At 37.5% G+C, this 22,704-nt stretch overlaps 3 protein-coding genes across 5 annotated transcripts in view; 1 reads left to right on the forward strand and 2 right to left on the reverse strand.

Moving 5' to 3' along the window:
- Positions 1-1,443: 1,443 nt before the first annotated feature.
- On the forward strand, positions 1,444-4,213 carry LOC131319470 (F-box protein At5g07670-like). Its single transcript, XM_058349714.1, has 2 exons — positions 1,444-2,909; positions 3,567-4,213. The coding sequence occupies exons 1-2, from the start codon at positions 1,678-1,680 to the stop codon at positions 3,862-3,864; spliced, it is 1,530 nt and encodes a 509-aa protein (XP_058205697.1). The 5' UTR covers positions 1,444-1,677; the 3' UTR covers positions 3,865-4,213.
- A 283-nt stretch (positions 4,214-4,496) lies between these two features.
- On the reverse strand, positions 4,497-10,278 carry LOC131319471 (NADPH-dependent aldo-keto reductase, chloroplastic). Its single transcript, XM_058349715.1, has 5 exons — positions 10,148-10,278; positions 9,617-9,795; positions 6,969-7,215; positions 5,655-5,834; positions 4,497-4,896 (listed from the first exon to the last, which is right to left on the reverse strand). The coding sequence occupies exons 1-5, from the start codon at positions 10,268-10,270 to the stop codon at positions 4,669-4,671; spliced, it is 957 nt and encodes a 318-aa protein (XP_058205698.1). The 5' UTR covers positions 10,271-10,278; the 3' UTR covers positions 4,497-4,668.
- An 8,075-nt stretch (positions 10,279-18,353) lies between these two features.
- Positions 18,354-22,704, reverse strand: part of LOC131319013 (uncharacterized) — a 32,104-nt gene continuing 27,753 nt past the window's right edge. For all 3 annotated transcript variants that reach the window (XM_058349110.1, XM_058349109.1, XM_058349108.1), the window contains 11 exons: positions 22,476-22,613; positions 22,282-22,329; positions 22,051-22,197; positions 21,918-21,979; positions 20,657-20,810; positions 20,374-20,565; positions 20,181-20,285; positions 19,977-20,108; positions 19,263-19,541; positions 18,752-18,853; positions 18,354-18,627 (listed from right to left, as the gene is read on the reverse strand). In XM_058349110.1, the coding sequence (XP_058205093.1) occupies positions 18,475-18,627; positions 18,752-18,853; positions 19,263-19,541; positions 19,977-20,108; positions 20,181-20,285; positions 20,374-20,565; positions 20,657-20,810; positions 21,918-21,979; positions 22,051-22,197; positions 22,282-22,329; positions 22,476-22,613 (1,512 nt within the window). In that variant the 3' untranslated portion in view covers positions 18,354-18,474. The remainder of the gene's footprint in view (positions 18,628-18,751; positions 18,854-19,262; positions 19,542-19,976; positions 20,109-20,180; positions 20,286-20,373; positions 20,566-20,656; positions 20,811-21,917; positions 21,980-22,050; positions 22,198-22,281; positions 22,330-22,475; positions 22,614-22,704) is intronic.

Consider the following 22,704-nt stretch of genomic DNA (forward strand, 5'->3'; position numbering starts at 1 on the left):
AATTCTATACCAATTCTCTCTATTATCATATCTATTCTTATAAAATATCATAAAATATTATCCCCTCTCTCTCTCAGTCTCTCACACTTCAACAGCAGAAACCCCAAACCCATAAATTGAGTTTCAATTAACCCAAAAATTGAAGCCGACAAGCAGGTGTCGATCTCCGCCGACATCTGCTGCTCGTCAAGAATTAGATCTTCGTCCTCGTCAAATCATTGTCTGCCATTTACCCTTGAAACACCTGGTTGTTCTTTGTTTTCTTGGGATTTCTTGAAAACCCAGTTGGTGGGTTTGCGTCATCTTCTTCCTCCGTGGTTTCGGGGGTGAAATCTCTGCTCGATCGAAAAACCCACTCACATATGGCTTAATCGTGGATTCCTGGTTGACGATTCCAAAAACTCTTATTGAAAGGCATGAAGTCTCGTGAAGAAACAGATAAATCAAGAGAGAGAAAATTTGTGTCAGTCGAAAATCATATAAAAAGGATTCCTAGTGAATAGTTGCTCGGAATATATATCGAGCAATCAAAACAAAATGTATTTTTGCTAACCTTTTAGCTAACTGCTGCATGCCTTTTTTTTGTTTGCTCTAATAAACTTGCTCTAAGAATTAGGGCTGTTACTCAAAACCGGAAAATCGATCGAAACCGAAAAAATCGGACCGGATCGAATTTTTTAAACCGGTTGAATAATTTTGATCCGGTTCCGGTTTATAAAATTATATAAACCGAAAAAATAATTTCGATCCGATTTATGTGTTTTAAAAATCGGTTGAAACCGGACCGGTTATATATATTTATAATATATATATATATATATATATATATAAACATAGGGGAGGGGTTGAATTATGAGTGATGATATTTTGTGGTGTATATTGGTCTAATAAATATATTTATTATATAAAAACTATTTTTATGGGTTTAATTATGTTTTTATGGGGTTTTTTTTAATGTATTGGGCTCAAAATCAATCATTTTTTGTTGAGCCCAAAAAAAAGAGTTGAATTATAGATTTTTAGTTGATATTTTATGGGTTGAATTGTGAATTTTTTGATGTGTTAAGCCAAAAATATGGCCCACGAATGAAAACCGGATAAATCGGATAAACGGGACCGAAACCGGTTGAGCCGATCAAAACCGGACCGGTTTTATCTTAACCGGTTCCGGTTTCTAAAAATCTCAAACCGGATAACCGGTTTCGACCGAAAAATACATCCAAATCAGTCGAAACCGGACCGGTATCACCCCTACTAAGAATACGTACTAACCTGGCAACAGTACTTATTTTTCGTGGCAATAGTGTTCCCTTCAATGATGACTTTTCCAAACCAGTGACAACTGATGACAAAAAGAAGGCAATTCAAATTCTAGATGACAACAAAAAGTCATGCAACAATTCCGAGAATGTCTGGACCCCACCCCTAGAAGTCCGTTGGGAGCATTCCAAAAGTTTTAGAAAGAGAATCTAGAGAGAGAAAACTCTTGGAGGAAGAGAGGGGGAGAACGACTACCCAAGAAAACAGAGTACACGGTTGAGGAAGGGAAACAGATTCAGAAGCAAGAGATCTAAAACGGTGTAAAAGCAAAACAAGAGAGAAGAAAAAACTTCAGTCTTATGAGAGAGAGAGAGAGAGAGAGAGAGAGAGAGAGAGAGAGAGAGAGAGAGAGATTTGATGCAGAGAAGCAGCAGCATAACAAGAAACAGAGCACAAAACAAAGGAAGCAAAACTACCACCATGGAAACGATGTCTTGTTTGCCACAGAAACCAGACCCAGTTCCTCCCCCACTGAAGGCCTGGTCAAAACTCTGGCTCAAAACAAAACTCCAATCTTCTCTGCCCAGACAACCCCTACCCACCAACCCCAAATCACAGCCCAACAAAACCCTCATCTCACAGACCCTACTGGTCTCCGACCGAACCTCTCTCCTCTCCGACCAGATTCTCCTCCAAATCCTCTCCAAACTCCCCAAATCTCAAAGGAATTCGAATTCCCTCGTCTCCAAACGCTGGTTAAACCTCCAGGGCCGCCTCATACGCTCCATAAAGCTTCTAGACTGGGAGTTCCTCGTGTCGGGCCGGTTATTCGCCCGATTCCCAAACCTAATCCACGTTGATGTCGTCCATGGGTGTGTCATCTCCCCAAGGAATTCGTCAGGTATTTTGTTGACTCAAAAAATGGTCTCTTTCCATGTAGACTATAACGTTTTCCCAAGTGGGTTTGCGCCTGAAAATTATTTGCTCTCAGTTAATGAAGTTGATTTTGGTTTGAGGTCATTAGCTAGTGGGTACCCAAACCTGAGAAAGCTCATGGTAATCAACGCTAGTGAGTTGGGTTTGTTGAGTGTTGCTGAGGAGTGTCCCACGTTGCAAGAACTGGAGTTGCACAAGTGCAATGATCAGGTCTTGCGGGGGATCGCGGCGTGTCAGAACCTTCAGATACTGAAATTGGTGGGATATGTTGATGGGTTTTATGGGTCTTTGGTTTCAGACATTGGTTTGACGATAATGGCACAGGGGTGTAGGAGGTTGGTGAAGCTTGAGCTCAGTGGATGTGAGGGAAGCTACGATGGGATCAAAGCAATTGGACAGTGCTGCCAAATGCTTGAAGAGTTGACTATAACTAGTCATAGAATGGAGGGTGGGTGGCTGTCAGCTCTTTCATATTGTGAGAATCTGAAAACCTTGAAGTTTCAGTCTTGTAAGAGGATTGATTGTAGTCCGGGGCCTGATGAGCATTTGGGTTATTGTTCGACCCTCGAGCGTTTGCATTTAGAGAGGTGTCAATTGCGCGATAAGCGCAGTGTGAGAGCGTTGTTTCTCATGTGTGAGACTGTGAGGGAGATTGTCTTTCAGAATTGTTGGGGTTTGGACAATGATATGTTCAGCATTGCTGGTATCTGCAGGTATGGAGCTCCCTTTGTTGATTTACTTGTATAGCTCAATGCATTCACTTTTATTGCTTGATACTGCTGTTATTTTAATTCTCTCAAGAGTAGTAATGCAGTTGAGTTTATGGTATCAAATTCTGTCCATGGCACCAACATTCTAGGGCTATCATTTTTGCAGGCTTTTATATGATATACTCCGTAGCAAAATGGTTTGGGAATTGATTTTCAAACTCCTGTTTTGTCCACTTGTACTCCTATTTTTTATCCTTATGTATGTGAAATTACAAAACTTACTTTTAATGTGGTTAATCCCAACTACTTTTTCACATGAGAGGGCAAACTCGTAATTTTTAATGACTACGGCTAAAAAGGAAGTGGAAGTGGGATAAAAGAGGAGTACGAAAATCATTATGCAATAGATATCATATGATACAAAAAAGACACGAGAGATTAGGAACCTGAAGTTGGAAAAGTTATTATTGTGATCTTCCTCCTAGCTCCTCTCTAAAACTTGTTAGCAGTTTCAACTTCCGATCTTTTGTCATTACAGAAGAGATGCAGCTGAGAAACAATAATGAGTTATTATCATGAATCGAAAGAGAACAGTTACCTAGTTAGCAGTTTCTTTTGAAAGTGCTTCGGTAGGAAGCTAACTGTTGACATCTTTTTCAGGAGGGTGAGGTTCCTATCTTTAGAAGGCTGTGGGCTGCTAACAACTCAAGGCCTGGAGTATGTGATTGTTTCATTGAAGGATCTTCAAAGGCTCCGAGTTGTGTCATGTAACAATATAAAGGACAGTGAAGTAACTCCTGCACTTTCAGTTTTGCTTTCTGATCTTAAAGAATTTATGTGGAGGCCCGATACCAAGTCTCTCCTCTTGTTGAATCTTGAGGGGACTGGCATGGGAAAGAAAGGTGGGAGGTTTTTCGAAAAAGAATCGAGACTTGAGATCCTATTCAAGAAGATTTGAAACTCAAGACCATGTCTAATTCCCAGAATACCGCTTATTGCATACTTGAATGTTGACTCACTTGGGGGATGCAAAAAGGCCTTCTTGTTGTATGTTATTGTATTATACAACACTGTAATTTTATCCTTCCCCTGAACGGTGGACATGTATTTTGATGGCAGAAGGTTGTTCATTTGTCATGTAGGTGCAAATGAATGCATCTATTTTGTGAACTCATCGGTGATTGCCCCTGTTCAATTATCACTAGCCGCATCCTCCTTGTCAAGCCAACTTTATGTTGGTAACACCGGCATGCCTTTTATTTGTATAAAACTGTCATGTCATAATATCGCATTTCTCGTTCCTTCAAGATTCAGTGATCCAAAGAGTTAGCATTGCAGGTTTTTTCTGTTAACAGACTTTCGCTACTTTTGCCAAGTTCACTTTTATGCAGTATGTTCATGCTTTATGTTTTCCATGCCAAAAACAATCACAGCATTGACAGATTGCTTAAATTTGGAAGCTCCAGTTGTATGAACTATGAAGTTTAAGTATGAAGTTTTAGAATTGGGTCGACCACAAATTTCGATAATTTGATTTCTTTGGATACAAAAGATGGAACACCTCAAAACTCTACGAGTTGATTTTCTTTGTGGGAATTTCAATTCAAATTAAACAGCTTCCATTGATGAATGCCTAGCATATTGCATCACATTTTGCACCTCAGGCGATTTCTTCCTCTTCTGGGTAAGTCACCAGAGGTTTCTTGGTTACACAGAATGAGTCTTGTAATTCTTGAAAATTGTAAGTACACACTGAGAGTCATCAAATTTCATCATCCCACAGGTCTTGAATGGTCTTATAGGGGCTAGTGGTTTCATTAACAAGGAACTCCCCTCTCATAATCTTCCTCTCTTCCATCCTTTCGATATCGAGTAAATCGCGATCGTCCAATCTCAGATCAAGGGCCCTCATGTTCTCCTTCATCCTGTATTTGTTGAAGCTCTTCACGATTACGCTACCACCCTTGGATAGTCCCCAACTCAGGGCAACCTACATAGATTTTGCAGAAGACTGTGAGCAATTCTGCCCCGTTTGGTTTACTTCTTTTTTGGGGTTTTCTACTTATGTTTTAATTAAAAGAAAAAACTTGTTCTGTGAGGATTTTTGAAATTTTTGTTTGAGGGAATTATTCAGAAACAAACCTGTAACGAGAAAACATAGAAAACATGTTTTCAATTTCGTAAAAAATAGTTCTCGCTAACAATGAATAGAATAAGAAAACAAATACATGTTCCTATTTTTGTAATAGCATTTTTGTAGATGAGGCACGCACTATGTCACGATATAGAAGGGCTTTGCTCTGATTTTAGTTGGATCCCGCAAGAGGAAGGTGAGAAACCTCTTTCGGAATTATTGATTCATTAGCCCAGATGCCGAGATTTTCGCACTCCAAATATATGTCATTTGCATTCCAAAAATAGAGTGCGAAAATCAATTGCACATGGGGGTTTCAGAGAGCATAGGAAATTGTAAAGTGCGAAAATCACTGAAAAACTTTGCTATGATGATTGCAGCACCACCATATTAAGTAGGAGTAATTTATTTTTGTAGCTGGTAAAAGTTAATTAGAAAAAGAATACAAGATGAATTATTAAAAAAATGGCCTCGCAAATGACAATGCACCGTTGGTTTTTCATTTATTGGCCAAACTATACGTGGCCATTTTACGAGAACGACTTAAGTCAAAATGGCCCAACCATTAGACTTGCTCTTACCGTGCTAAAAAACAAATGAGTGCCTGTGATTACCTGAGCAGGGGTTGCCTTGTGCTTGAGAGCAATGGATTGGATGATTGGGTCATCAACCACAGCCGTTGATCCCCATGAATTCCCTGGCCCACCAAGAGGTGAATATGCGCTTACGTGGATGTTGTGGTCCCTACAGAACTCTCTCAGCTTTGATTGCCTCCACATCGGATGCATTTCCACCTGTTACAAAATTCAAAATTGTAGCAATCTATTATCTTTATTATAAAAGAGAAAGGTGTGAAGATAAGTTGTTAGAACGGTTTAGATTCATTAGATCCAAAGGTTGTAGTGCATTCTTCTGCTTCCCGGTTAAGTGCCCATGGTTTTCATTTAAATCACACAACTGCGTAGTGCCGTAGGCACGGACTAGCACTAGTGATATATAAAGGAAGAACAACTCGTGACTGTATCACTCATTTTGTTGAAGCTGTATAGCCTTTATGGACTTTTTAAAGTCCAAAAATACCCTTCCAAAAAAATAGGAAATGCTATGTTCACTTTCTAATTGAAAGGGTAGAAAAGACTTTTGCATATAATTAATTGAGAACCCACGTCCTATAATTGCTCTTGTTGGCATCCTACTTAAATGATGAACTCCTTGAGCACAGTAATTCATAACTTCTCCTTCAATATATACATCAAGCATCAGATCACCGATCATGGAAAAAGAATGGTGATTAAAAAGAAAGGAATTTGGGTAAGAATGCATTCTTTAATTTCATCAAAAAATCTCTTTCTGTCTCACGTTGAAAAAATTAGTTATATAGAATCATCTTCATCATTTGCACATGTATCGCGTGTGCCTCAGGTGTTAGTTTTTTTTTATGACGATAGTAACAATTTCTTCTTTTAAAAAAATTAGTAACGGCAATGTTTGAAAATAACGTCCCAATTATTGAGGTCTTAATCTTTTTCATAGACCAAAAGATAAACAAAATAATCTCCTGTAGCCTGTAGGTAGGTTGCTTCAAAAACAAAAGAAGAATCAAAAGTTTGACTTGTCCTACCACTACATATCTCGTATTTTCTGCTCATTCTTGTTGAATCATTTTTCGTTTCTGCTCCCATATTTCATAACACATACAAAACCTGTGGGGCCATAAGACTATTTCCAATTTCTTAAAAAATTATTTTCCTACCCTATAGCAGAGCAGAGAGCAATGCCACATGCATAGATTTATGTTCACATGTTCGAACACACCGATATGTTCGGAGCTATCTGGTGCTCGTTAACTCACAAAATAATGAATAGTCCATATGAATCGAACGATTCGGAAAAAGGAGGGAGGGAGGGAGGGAACGAAGTAGTAGTACTTGATTGAGAGCAGGAGGGACAGAAGCGAAATTGAGGAGGCGTTGGATCTTGATGGTAGAGAAATTGCTGACACCGATGGCCCTGCACAACCCCATATCCAAGCATTTCTCCATTCCAGCCCACGTGGTCTCCAGGTCCAGTACTCTTTCAAAGTCTTGTTCGTTTGGGACAGGATAAGTGGCCCAAGGCTTCAGCTTCACTGGCCAGTGGACCAAGTACATGTCCACGTACTCCAATCCCATATTCCTGCAACACCCACCCATCCAAAACATCTACTAATATACTCTACTCTTCCAACAGGTTTACGATTTCAACAGTTCAAATCATCAAAACAGATCAAGCACAAGCCCGTAAATGGACAAATTGCACACTCTCATTTTTTTTTTTCTTGTAAACAAAGTAGCTAGCCGGCGTAGGTAGTGTCAAAAAATATTTATCATCGTTGCAATTCTTACTCTCTCCGTCCCGATGTTTTTTTCCCCACATTTAGGCTTTTTTAAGTGCTTCAAAATATTTGCCCATTTGACCTTTAAATGGATCAAATTTTCCTTTCTACCCCTTCTTTATTGGAATAAAGTAACTTTCTAGTAGTAAAAAAATTGAAGGGTAAATGTGGAAAGGTATACCTTTTTTAGGTGTAATGATTATGTTCTCTAAAAGAGTTGGATTTTCGAGATTGAATAAACAAATTGGGACAAAGGAAGGACTATGGGCTCGGATAAAAAAAAAAAAAAAGGACTATATATGGGCTCATTTGGCTTTAAAAGTGGAACAATAATTTTTTTTTTGTTTTTATTCAAAAAAAATTTGCATTTGCTAATTTTGCATCAAACTTTTGTGACTTATTAATTCGTTTCGGCCAGAGGAATTGGAAAAGTAAAAAATTTTGATCGAAACTCAATTTTTTTCAGAAAGACAAGAATAAGTAAAAAAATAAACTGACTTATTGACTTATTTTTGTCTTTATTCAAAAAATAATGAATTTCGATCAAAATTTTTTACTTTTTCTATTCCTCTCGTCGAGACAAATCAATAAGTCATAAAAGTTTGACGCAAAACAAACAAATGCAAATTTTTTTTAAATAAGAGCAATAAAATAAGTAAATCAACTTTTTAATCCAAACCCACCTTATATACAACGGATTCCCTTTCTGCCAACCTAGGCACACTACCAAATTAACCATGTATGTTAGGATTTGTGCTATCTTTGCAAGCCTCCCAGCACCGTCCACTCTCCACTTTGCCGCAGATGCATGCGTAGGTTGTGAGAGAATTTATCAGCTAGCTTTGCTATCCTTATTAATTGCACTTTTTTATGTAGCACAAAAACTTATTTTGGTACATACATTATTTTTAAGCTAAAAAAATTACACAAAAATTACACGTAATTTCGTAGAGGCCCAACTTTATGCGAACGGAGGGTAGAAATTTGCGGTCACAAATTACGACAGAACCCCTATAAAGAATCTGCATATATATCTTTTGGGATCAACATCTCCTTGTCGTCACAGACCCACTTGTTGTTTTCTTAATACTCTAGCTAGCAGTATACTGTATACATCAGCCATGCAGACGTAGGAAAAGTGCAACTAATAAATATTCTTATTAGAGGAGTATTATGTTGCTGAAATATGAAACTACCATCATGCATGCATAAAAGCTGGAGACATGTCTCTCTAGACAAACTACTACCTCAGGACGTAGATTGAAATTTGAAGCTGAGACTACGGAAACGATTGAGGCACACCGTGCAGAAACGGCACATGGGGCCCACTTTCGGATACCGTACAGATAATTCAAGCCGTTCATTAATTTTAAAACAGTTTTCCGAGTGATTCCGCGAAAAATCAACTCAATCTAATATATGTAGGTGCTTAATTGATTCAATCTTTTAATTTTTCATTCCAATTACAGGACTTGAATTATCCATGCAGAACCTGGAGCGGGCCCCGAGTGCTGTATGTGCACGGTCGGTTATCATATAAGCGTTGGTGAGACTATGGGGTGTTCGGTGCTTTTGTTTGTGGTAATTGTACATTAATTCTAATTCTAGTTATAGATTTTGAATTAGAAAGAACTCATATCACAACTTGTAAAAGTATTTGTGATATTTATATATTCTCTCTATCTCAAATTGCTTGCCCTTTTAGGAGAACCGTGCATTTTGCACACAAAAAATAGCATGAACTTTTTTTCAAATCATTTTACACCAATTTTAGGATCTCATTAAGAAAAAACTGGTGTAAAAAAAAATCTCACAAAGACATTAATTTTTGCGTGTCAAATGTACGATTTTTCAAAAAGGGCAAGCAATTTGAGACGGAAGAAGTAAATTTTTTGTTTTTTGAACAGCGGAGGAAGTAATATATAAAATATGATATGCAATCAAATATGTTTTCGTATAGCAATTTGTATATATGAATTGGCATCTTTGTAATTTGTTAAATATATTAGTAATCAAAATTTGAGAATTGAAAAGACACATCTACACTTCCTAGCTAGCTATATATATGGCTTAAAATTGATTTACCTGCATTCCCCATTTACATGTTACAACTCTGATGAGACTTATAATCCCCACACACCCACACACTAGTAGGAGTAGGAGTAGAAGTATAAGGAGTACTAGTTGGATGGTCTTACGTACAGTAAGGTTTGGTTGAGTGCGGAGACAGGATCATGGTGATCACTTCCCCACAGTTTTGAAGTCACAAAGATGTCTTGTCTTTCCACACTCCGATCAACAAATATTGCTTCTGTTAATGCCTCTCCCACTGATGCCTCTGAACCATATATTCTTGCTGTATCAAAATGTTTGTATCCCATCTGCATATATAGTGTTTCATATATACAAGTTACAACAACAACAACAAGTACTAACACTACACTACTTAAATCAATTACCATTATCATGAACGTACGTCAACCCATGCACAGTTTAATTTGTCCAAGTTTTTCATTATCGATCCCGTCTCAATATATATTGCACTCTCAGCTACACGAACGAACGATCGATCGATACAGTAAAAGTCTCCAAAACAAACGTACAGGTGAATTTTAGTACGTAAATGTGCAGCTGAAAATGTATGCGCGCATCATGCATGGTGTATGTAAAAGCTAGTTCTGTGGTGCATGCATATGATATAATAAGAGAGTATGTATGTATGTATGTATGTACCTTGAGAGCAGTTTTGACTGCCTGTTTGGTTTCCTCTCTCACATTCTCAGAAGAATAAGTGCCAAAACCCATGATGGGTATGTTTGCACCACAATTCAATCTGCTCATCTGGTTGTACTTCATTCCCTCTCTCTCTCTCTCTCTCTCTCTCTCTCCCTCCAAGCATTCAACTCAGTACTTGGTGTCTCCCCATTTATATACACACAAAAGTCAACTGAGCTTTAAAAAAAATAATGCACCGCCTATAATAAATTCGGATCTTCCATGTCTCAGGGGATTTCCACCATTAATCTTTCATTTACTTAAACTAAACGTAACCTATCATCCAAATATAATATTTTTTTAACCACCCACAAAAAGTGGGGCCGTCCTTAATTATGTAGGTTATTTTTGTATCACGGCACATGATAGTTAGATTTACTCATAAAATTAAGAGAAACATAGCTTTCCCTGCAATAGGCATGAATGAGACAATTGTATATTATCAAATCACGTCCGGAAAGGACCCACAAATGGTAAAAAACGGGAAGGCCCAGTCCATTTTATGGACTAGAAAGAGGAGAGGATCTTGGTCAATATTTTGGACGAGTTTGAAGAAGCGAACAACTTGAATCATCAAAATGGAGTCAAAAAGTATACACCAACGGAAAAACTGGACCGGACGTTTAGTCCATGAGACGGGAGAGTGAGGATCCGCATTTTCAAAAACGACATGGTGGAGGGAAACGGAAAAAAAATAAATAAAAAGTGAACCTGTAGGAAAGATTAGTATTTTCAAGGACTTTGATGGCAACTTGAACTTTTCATTACAATTTCACTGGCAAATTTGTGAATTTTCCAAGATGATATGGAAAATCATAAAATTTGATGACTCATTGCCATGCTGCACACTTATCTCAATATGGCTCCAAGCCCCAACTGTCCAACCTCCAGATATAAGTAGTGGCCCTCATTTTAGTTAGAGGGACCGACGACGTACGTTGAACTCTCGCAGACAAGAAGAATACTGATATATCACATGTGCGCACTTAATTCTTTAAGTTGGGTTTCAACTAATTAAGTCACATAATTCGTGTGCGAGTAAGAGCGAAAACGAGAGCAACAACAAGAGCGGGAGCATGAAATTAATCTCCTTTCCTAAATATCTCAAGCTAGCTAATTAAATTTGTGACAGTGAGAGCAAAAATCTTACCAAATGATTATGTGACGATCGACCTAGCCAGGTTAATTTCAAGTTTCAACATTAGCCAGATCTTTGTTGATGTCTTGCCAACTTTGTTCGGGGTTTGTTAAGCACATAATTGGTCGACGGGTGATATGTGCCATCCTTGATACTCATTGGCAATTGATTTTAAGTTGGACATAAAGTTTTCACATGGCATCAGAATTCAGAGCGTATTAAATTAACAATCCGCAGCTCATGATGACAGACTAGCAAAAAGACTGCATGATGATAAACCCAAAAAGAGGTTACACGTGACAAACCTCAAACGCGACTACACATGAGGGAGGATGTTAAAAGAAAAGCTAGTCTTGTAACGACTTGGATTTTTATTGAATAAAAATTTCGTTAAATATTGGAATTTCTTTTAAATTACTTAGTATTGCTTTTAAAATTCCTTTTAAATTTCTTTAATCCGTCATAATTAAATTTTAGTCCTTAAAATTTATATTTCTTGACTAAAAATCCTACGTGGCAAGTAGAATTAGTTTTCAACCGATTAGTTGGAAGAACCGAACTATCAATTCATCTAGTTACAATTTCTTAACCCTAATTGGACATTTTTGACCATCTTTGAGCCTTATAAACCTTCCTAGCCCTAATTGAACCATTAGGCTATTAGAGATAATCATTATACCCCATGACTATTCATTCAAGTCCATACCTACCTTCTTTATTTCTTTATCCATTGGTTAATAAATGCTAGGAAAATTCTTATCCCTTGGACAATAGAACATTTGACTTACCAATGTGTATATAACTTGGACAAGACAAGTCATAGTCATCATGTTGCTTCCAAAAGAAGCAAGCCTAGCCATGCCATGCATGCAAACCTAGGGTATAACCTTAAGCCTAATTACTTTAGGGTTACTTTCCTAGATACACACACACACACACACACACACACATATATATATATCTTATATACATGTATATATGTACCTCATAAGCTATAATAAACATACCTATATGAGCCTATACTTGCATAAGTACACTTTCTAGAAAATTTTCCTCCATTGAGTAGTCACTTGAAAACCCTCCAAGACTTTTTCTCTTTCAACTAGACTTAAGACTACCTAGACCTAAACCTACTTGGAATTATTTATGTATATATACATATATAGGCATCTAGTACAAGAGAGAGAGAGAGAGAGAGAGAGAGAGAGAGAGAGAGAGAGAGAGAGAGAGAGAGAGAGAGAGGTGTGTGTGTGCGCATGCTTTTCTACACTCCAACAAGTTATCTCTTTTAGCCCTTCTCACACTCAACCAAAGTACAACTTTACAACCCATTTATAGTCTTCCTAAGTACAATCTAGCCAATCATCTTTTTCTTCCTTGCAAGCAACCTATTCTAGGACATGACAAGACTAAAACCCTTCATAATAACCTAAGTTATGGCCTAGAATAGAAGTGACAAGTCTTGGCATGCTTGAAAGTATTGATTTGACCAAACAATGGAACAAAACCAATGGGTAATGGGAGAGAGAGGGGGCCAGCCATGGGGGAGGAGAGGGAGCCCAAATTTTGCTATAAATAGGACCCCCCTCATGTCATTCTACTCACACCTTTATCCCCCAACTTCTCTCTCTAAGAAATTCTAGCATTCTTACCTTGTTCTTGAGTTCTTCAAGAAACACATCCTAAAATCACCATTCGATCCATAAAGTTTAGTAGTTTTAGTCACGAAGTAGTTTCGAGAGAAACATTTCTCTTTCGAAGCTACCGAAAGCTTACCGTAGGAAGTTACTCCGCCCAATCGTCAACTTACTTTCCGTAGTCATCACTACCGCCAAGAAGAAAGGTAGAGTCCCTTGTCCACTAAACTCAACATATAGCATAGAACCGTATGTTGAAAAGTATAACATAAAATCTTCGTATACACTACTTTTAAGTATATAAGGTTATCTATTCCCTATAACGCTTGAAATGTATGATAGTAAGTAAATTTATTCTCGCTAATGTAAGTATGAGCATGTTGGAATAATCGACTTTTACTCTAGTAAACATATGTTGTATTGAATTTCACATAAAGGAAGAAAGAACTTTTTTTTTAAAAGATAAGACTTTATCGTTGATAGAAGTATTCGTATTTTGATCTTTAGATGGTTATGATGAGCATTTGTTATGAATTGTTTGTATTACTTGTCTTGTTGTAAAGCATAAGTGATTTTCACTCCAAAGGCGTCCGTACATGTGGCGTTATGCTTAAGTAGGAATTTGAGCATGATTAGTAATATAAAGTTGGATGATCTTGCTAGTTTAGTTTCAAGATTACAATGAATGATTTATGTGAAAAGTCCTACCGCGGAGTCGTTGCATGAGAACGAGACACAGAAATCGAGAAAGTAGAAACATGGCACCTAGGGTGTGGTTAATGAAAAGGCGTGTTTTGAAAAAGAGAAGGGTTTTGGAAACCGCATGTGGCCGGACGTGGTAGCCTATTGTGTAGTGTATGTTTTGTGTGCCAATGGGAACTCGGTGCGACGGAACCATTGTGAGGATACTCGGGAGACCGGAACGGCGGAACCGAGGTTGGGTGTGTGGCTTGGTTATCCGCGGAGAGGAGCCAATGCAAAGTGTGCCAATGGAAACCCGGTGTGGCGGAACCATTGTGAGGATACTCGGGAGACCGGAATGGCGAAACCGAGGCTGGGTGTGTTAAAATTACGATTTTGGAAATGTTGATATAGTTTATGAAATGTGGAAAAATTGTGACACGGTCTACAAGAAGTCACGTAGGAGAAACTCGGAAAATTAAGGACACCAACGTTAGTTTGGATAATGAATGAGGATGTGTTATTGTTAACTGTTTTGTCGAATATGTATGAACTATATGGAAATCATTGAATTTGTGATCAAATGTTTATAAGTTAAGAGTTAGAGGGTATGAGATATTCTATTGAGCTTTTGTAGCTCACGGTATTACCTTTGATGACCTTGACATTTTATATTGGCGGCGACGCTGGTATAATGTGTCAGATCTTATAGACAAACATGGTGAACTCAACACCTTGGAAGCTTTTAGGGTCGAGGAGTTGGCCAAGATGGAGGAACAAACAGAGCAGTAGATAGAAACCCTAGTTCCCCCTTGTTTTGTTGAATAAAAGTACTTTTGTTAAAATTATGATGTAATATTGAGCCAGACTCTATTTAGTTTTTAATGAAAATTATCTATTTAACGTTCCTAAAATTAAGGGCGTTACAATTCTCACATTGCTTACGAGTGAAATGGATGATCACTTAATATCATTTGGGACCTCTCCACTCATTGTCAATTATTTTGAATTGGATATTAAGTTTCACAGTAATATGTTCTCCAGTAAATAATAGCAGTATTTCTTTTCTTATTTTATCAATAAACAAACAAACTACGTTGGGTGGGCGACCATAAATTTTTTTTTTTTGCCACAAATAAGAGTAATATTAATTTCTGATAATAGATATTACGAAAACAGTGTCAAAGAAATTATCTCAAATATATTCGATCAACTTACGTAATTATCAAATTAGTCGTATATAGTATGTATGTGCCCATATCCATTCCAGAAATCAAAATATTGAATAGAGTGTTAACTCTCTTTGTACATGCATAAAATATTTGAAGGACAGCTAAAAGAATTGATCTTAATTAGGGTAATTAGTATTGTAGCTCATGCGTATTAGTATAAGTTTTATTTATTTAAATATAAGATACGCTTTGAGAAGCATATCGATTTTAGCTGTGCTAATCACTAAATTAGGTGCACATTTTTCATTGGTACTGATAGGTACTTGGCATCTAAACATATAATTAATTCAAAACAAGTCAAATTAATATCTAAACACGTTGCTCGATTCAGGCATTCAGGCAGGAATGCCTATAGAAGTGGCCTCGATCATTTGGGACTCTAGACTTGCTCTTTGTGGGGGAGGTTAATTCGCGCAAATTAACAAAGTCAAACAGTTTGTCATTAGTATAAAATTGACTACTACTACTTTTTTTTTTCTTTCTATTTTGGAGGAACATAAATATAATTGACTACTACTTAGCAGACTCTTAATAAAAAAAAAGTCAATTGCTATTTTATTTTATCTTTGGTCAATGTCAGTTTGTTTGTACCACCTGTGGCAAAACTCTCTCTCTCTCCATTGAAGAACAAAACGGGAAGAAATTTTCATCACATGGAAATCGGTCAACAGAGATTTCAGCTGAAGATTTTGTGTATAGTTTTCTTGATAAATAAGACTTGGGCGGCTCGGATGAACTGATCCAAAAAACTAACAGCACTCGAGAAATTTTTAATCGTAATCCTTGAAATGGAGCAAAATTCCATGTCCCTAACATTATATATCAACTATAGATCCTTAATTTGGAATCGATTTTGTTTCATCGTAGGAGTCATGTTTGTTTGTATCTAACGTCCCAACCCCTCTCCCTCCCCAACCCAGTTGACTTCAAAGGGAGTTTGACTTTGAATTATTATATTATATAGTATACAAGGAACACTCACCCAAATAAAATCAGATCATGCTTATATACCAGTTCAAACAGCTACAAAATCTACAACCAATTAAGTTCAGGCAGTTCACTATGTCATGTAATGTACTCCTAAATGCCAGTAGGCCAGCTTGACATTTTGGGATCTTAGGCGAATTTCAAAGATTTAAGGGAATCCTAATTTTTCTTCTTAATTAGACTCACATGCGGGGCACTAAAATTTTCATTTTGAGCTTACATGCTAGGTACAATAGTAAGGGCCATAATTTGACACTTTTTTAGGGCGCCTAGGGTGGCCGTCTCATTGGCCTTAGCACAGGGCCGGTATTGAATGACAATTCAACAGTAATACATGTAACACTAGAAATCAATTGAACTATACTTGTTTTTCGGGCGCATTCATTTAATGGGCATTTTCCCTCCTAGCCGATTGAGTATTCGGTCAGCTTAGCGTATCTCGACTAACCTCGAGCATCTTGCATGCCAGCAATACTGGGTTACTCATTGATTATAAATTCATTAAGCAAAACGAGGTTTGGATTAAAAATTAGGCAAGGCGGCCGTTTACAACGTTGGGAATCTGAAAACAAATCCTGTCATGTGAGGCAAGGATTTTGGCATGTTTCTGTGTGATCTCTCCACAGCGTATCCACCACCGCCCTTTTCATGTCTTTCCCAATTTTCTATTATCTGCTACCGGCTCGCCGTATCCCTATTCCCTCACTTTGCTTAATTTATGCATGTCTTTCATTGCTGTCTCGGCTTCATTTATGGAGTATATGTATTGGTAACGTAGGGTGTTCCGGGCCAGCTTGCGCGCACCTTAGACTAATTTCTACAGTCTTTCCCACAGTCGTTTCACACGCTTACACGTGAGGTGACTCCGAGAATTGTTGACAAGGAGAATCGAACCTGAGACCTTAGGATGGAGCACGGCTTCATTAATTTGTGTGTTACTCCTTGTGTACCTTTTTAAGTATTCACTACGGTTCTGCGTGCTATTTACAATGACTTATATCTCTTGGCGTATATTTTGATAAGCAAAAATAGGATTCATTAACTCATAATATGAAGTTATAGAGATAATAGGATCTTGGATACACTAGCTTGACCATCCAAGATCCTCTTCTCCAAACCTCCAAATCAAGATAATCATTTGAGACAAGCCCACACCCTTTTCTCGGCGTATATTATGTTATATGTTTTTAAAATAATTATTTTATAGAAATAATTGAGATTTACCAACAAGATCTATATTGCATATTTTTATTAATATATATTAAGAGGTAGGCAATTGAAAATGACGCAGAACCGTAGTTGACACGTAAAAAGGGACGGATAGAGTATTTCAGCATTTCGTAAAATCACGAGATTTTTCTATTCCAACAAAAGCTTTGCTAAGAGCTATGCTAAAGTGTTTTAAAAAGTATTTTTCTTAGAAACGTGTTGAAAATGGAAGAGAGAGAATGTTTTTGTGTAATGATGGTGTATTTGATTGAGAAAATGTGGGGATAACTAAATTTGTTTTTGATAAAAGGTTGCTAGTTTTGATTATCCAATAGCCAAAATTTGATGAAATATTAAGAGATTGGTAAGTTTAGTTATTCCAATGTAAGCTCTTTTTTGAGCAAATATTGCCTTTGCAACGTTTTGATTTTGATTATACCACTGTGGATGCTCTTATAAAGAAGTGATTAATTATACAGTACGTGGTTTGTTTGGTTTGTCATTAGTTATGGTATTTCTTATTAATAACTGAATATAAAAGGGGGATAAATTTTGAATTGGTCTTTTTTTTTTTGATAGGCTTAAATTTTGAATTGGTTAAGAGGCGGAAAAATTTTAATTCGTCACAAAACCATATAGAGATGCCATGTGTTTGGCTTAAAAAGTTAACCACAACTGATATAGGTGAACCCGAATAGCCATATCGGGAGTTATACACTATCTTTGGCCGCAGAGTTATACACTATCTGTGGCCGCTTTAATAGACATAGCTTTAAATGGAGATGTCAAATTCTTTTGAAAGCTTATGTGACAATTTAACATCTTGAAACTTGATATCCACAATTTTCTCCGTTTCAATTATATAGTGTCAAATTGTACTACTATATGATGCTGGGTTTTACTTCTATCTTTCTTTAACTCTTGGAAATTGTATTAAGTAAATTAAACTTAAACTTAATAGATTTGGTCGTATCTGTATGTTATTTTATTTAGTGCATACTTTTTGTCTACAACTTTAAATTCAAATTTATGCTCGTAAAATGCTCCTTTTTGTCGACCAAAAATTTAACATTCAACTACATCAAATGTTATATAACAAAAAAATAGCAAATATATGATGTCATAGTGAATCACATGCTACTAATTGTCCTGAAATTTTCACCAGTGCTCATCATCTAGATCTTTTTGGAGACGAGAATGTGTCGTTGAGATCGTTGCGTAGGTAACTGAATTAACTTGAGAGAGAGAGAGAGAGAGAGAGAGAGAGGATGCACAGCTTCTATCAGATTTTAGGAAGTTTTTTTCTTCTATGCAATTAACTGGTAGCTGTAAGATATGTGTTGCTTGTTAGGACAATCAGTTCCTCAGAGGATAAACTGTACAAGACAGAGATTTCCCGAATTAGAGCACATTATTATCAGGAATTCCACCAGATTCCATAGACTCGTCCATGGGCTCAGGGCCACCACACGATCTTGAAACCGATCTGACAAGATTCTCAATCTCTGGTGCACACCTTATGAAAGACGAACTCCAGAAGTTGTATTTCGGATTCTGTGAGGCAGAAAAACAAACCCGGATGGTGTAAGTACATACAATGACACAACCATAAAACAGCTAGGTGCCCGGGGGGGGGGGGGGGGGGGGGGGGGGGGGGGGGGGGGTGTTTCAAAGTTACCTTGATGAGCTCCATGAAGGTGACAAGAAGGCCCCAAGGATGAGGTCTATTCGCAACGAAGCGTTCCAACAAAACTCTTGTTATTTGCTCCTGGATAATTTCCTGCCGAACAAGGAGTTACAAAGTTGTGATCATACCATGTTTTGCCCATAGAATCATACATATAAGGAAGCAAAACCAAGATGCAGTCACAAAATATACTGACAGTAAAAACACTGCAATGGTGTGATTGCTTCAGGTTCATGTAATGATTTCTGTCGCACCAATTGTGCAAAAGCCATGTCTCCAAAAGACAAAACAAAACAATTCCAACACTAAGCATCTAAGGGCGAAAAAGAAGCCGAAAATGATCTACGCAACTCTCAATGATCAAGAATCCTCTGTTCTACGAATTTCAACCAATAATAGGGGACAATAAGAGTTTTGTGGTTGCATACAACAGTATTTTATGTTCAATGCAGAGCTGGAAGGATACACAAATCAGTAAAACATGAGCGAGAGAGAGACTAACCTGGTTAGCTTCCGCAAACAAGTTGAGAAGAACCATGTAAAAGAAATGTGTAAGATTGTTTGGGTACTGTAGCTGATTTGCGATTGAATTAAGGAAAAGATAACGCCCTTCATAGTCAAGTTCCGCAATCAGCATTTGGAAAATTTCTAAGGCGGGACCCCTCAAGTATTCTCGTATTTGGAAAATTTCGAAGGCAGGACCCCTCAAGTATTCTTGTAAATCAGTACCCGTCTGCTGTACAAGTGGACTCGAAGTATTTGCTTGTACTAGTTGGACACTCTGTAAAAATTTGTAATAATGAGGACCTTTTAGTGAAAGACTTCTGTTTTGCTGCGGTAAAGAAGACATTACTAAGCAGAGCAGACAGACCACTCTCTGCGCAGTAGTGCTATTAGAGTTGAAATGATGCACAATATGGAAGTGCTTAGTGCTCAATTCCCTATTCAGACATCAAGAAACTTAATCGTTTCTCTAGACCTATGTCCAACTAAGTAAAGTTTGAAAGGTAAATCGATCTTCAAATTCCAAGAGAAACGACAGGAAATTCTGGAGCCATGCTCCAGAGGGATATTTTACTTTAGAGCCATGCTCCAGATGGATAGTATTTTGTTAACTGTTGTATATATAGTTCAGCATAGAAAACTAGTTGACGAGGTAGAAAGGAGGGGGAACCCCAGTAAAGAACTTGAGTACAAAATACAAGGCAAACAGTACCTTCATCCCAGTATAGAGGACAAGGGAGTTCATCAGGGGGACATTGTACCGCGTCCCTGCTTGTGCTGCTTCATTTTGTGTCAGAAGCAATCTCTGCATCAGTTCTGACAAGAATGATCCCTGATGCCTTGTCTGCAGAGAATCACAATGTTACAAAAAATAAAAGAGGAAAACAAAAAGCCAAATGGTGAAACTCCAGTCTACCTTGAGATACTCATCTATATCGGATTTCATCTGCTTTGCTGTCAGTGCAGCTACGACTTCCAATGAACTACGTGGGGGCTTTTTGATCTCTGGAAGCAAATCAATCTGTAAAGACGAGGAAAACGAAGAGTATTAATTAATCACGACCCTGATGCTGATAACAAGGGGAAAGACAGTTCAACCAGCCTAGCACCTTCAAGTTAGGAGTAAATGGATCAGGGACCTTCATATTGTGTGGAAATGCGCTGAGGATGATATTTCTCATCTGGATGCAACGGGAAGGGATCACACCACAGAAGCTGAGATGATAGTCACAGAGGAACTCTGGAAAATCATGAAGCAGTAGAACCAACACCCTCAGGGTGCCTTTGTACAGATAATGAATCTGCACACACAAATAGATAACAGTGAGCAAGTAGCATTCTGTAAGTCCAAAATCTACTCTCCAACAAAAGAAAAAATGTGAAGAAGCAAACCGCTTTTCCCATTTTAGCCTTCCGAAGATGTGGCTCCATGAACTTGAGCAGGTCAACCAGCAAGCGTTGAAAAAGAGGCCAACCTTTCAGAGGGTTGACAGTGAGCAGTTTAGGCATAAAACTTCTGTGACTTATGAGTTCAAGCCAGGCAAAGCTGCAATAAGCATCACCAAGTCATCAGTGAAGATAAACAAAAATTCAAAGATATAACATATTATCTTAGAAATGTAGAGCTCGGGGACTAAAATAATATCCAATATTATGATGCTTTTGAATTGATGAAATTTCTATCCTCAGGAGCAGCAACCATTTCGTAATCAAGATCCGACTAAAGATTAGCAGGGAAGAATCAGGGAGGTGGACAATTTGGTAGCATCGCAAAGCAATGTGCCACCAATTGCAACATAATTTGATACAGGACAGTATATGTTCCACAATCGCATATTTCTTAAAACGATTTTGCTGTTTCAAATCTAAAATATTACGGAGTAAAAGAGTATTATGTTCCAGGAAATTCTAACAAGTAAATCAATGAAACAAAAAGCATGAGAAATAACACAAGGTTCCAGAATACTTCCAACTCCAAGTGTTCTCAAACTCATTTGATGAAAAGGTAAAGAAATCTTACACAGCTAAGCAATTCAAACCAGTCAAAATTGCCTTCATGAAAGATCGTCTCATAATTGGAGAATCACAGAAGCTAATAAAACTACAATGTGCAAACTTGTACAAGTGTCCTAAATTACCATAAGGAGTCTGTTTACAAAAACAAATCAGCTAATTGCAACACCAAAATCAGACAATTACAGATCACAGCAGAGGTACGAAAATAACCCGTATTTCAGGAAGGTTTCTGAATGAATTACATTTCACTTTCCACACAACATGATGATGGATTTTTTTCAGTCAGGTCCTAGCCATTCAAATACATGATAAGATCCTTGCCTGGATGCCATAACAGTCAAAAATATTAACTGAAAAACCTTCGTACAGGAACTAAAAAATCCAAAACAAGTATTTTGTCTAATTATTCTTTTAACAACTAGGCTAGATTCCTACACACACATTTGCAATGACATCGCTCTAACCATGAATGTTCATAAATTCTAGCCAACATTATTCATTCAACATATAAAAGACAACACATTGATCTGCATTGAATTGCATAGTTAGCGAGCATTAAACTAATTAAAAAAAAGCTTGCAAAAAGGAGGGGGGGGTGGGGAATGGGTACAACATATCAGGTGTTCAGAGTACTGACCTGAACGCAGGAACTTTAAGAGGCTGCAATACATGGAAAGCATTTGCAAAAGCAATTAAGACCTGGAAAACAATCAATTGGATTAGTTATGCAGAATCAGAAATGCAACGGACAAAGCAAATATGCTTCATACCTGAATGTTAGAACCCTGCAGGATGGAATCAGGGGCAAGAAGATCCAAAATCCAGCTAATGAACAACCTGAAATACGGCCTTGGATTGAAAGATACTCTGTTCTCTTCAGCATCTCTATGAAGGACTCTCACAGTAACTGATAATATCTGATAAATTCACAACATATAAACGTTTGAACCGATGTTCTGGAAAAGCATAAAAAGGAAAGGGCCAAATACAGTTGCTTAGACCTTTGGCCAAAGTAGAAGTTTATTTGGTCCTTGCCCTGCCACGCAAAACTAAAAAACAAATAGTAAGCCATCAGTTATGGTAACAGGCTAAGATAAAGAACACAGGAAAGTGTAGATGTAACATAATCATGCCACACAAAATACACTAATATCAGTAACAGAAAGGGAGGAAGAGCATCAGAAATTATGATTACCTTCAAAACCAAAACAACAAGCTTTGCATACATATCAACAGAAAGAAATGATAGGTCCTGTGAAGTTTGATGCAGATGGAATGACAAGGACCTGGAACTAATCCCCTCAGTTGAGAGACAATGTGTCACCGAAAGTTGCTGAAACCAATTAGTATTTTTAGTAACGGTAATGATGCTGATGATGGAGAAACATACATTTCTATAAGAAAACAGATGTAGATGTGCAAGA

This window comes from Rhododendron vialii, chromosome 3a (genome assembly GCF_030253575.1).
Source record: "Rhododendron vialii isolate Sample 1 chromosome 3a, ASM3025357v1".
NCBI lineage: Eukaryota > Viridiplantae > Streptophyta > Magnoliopsida > Ericales > Ericaceae > Rhododendron > Rhododendron vialii.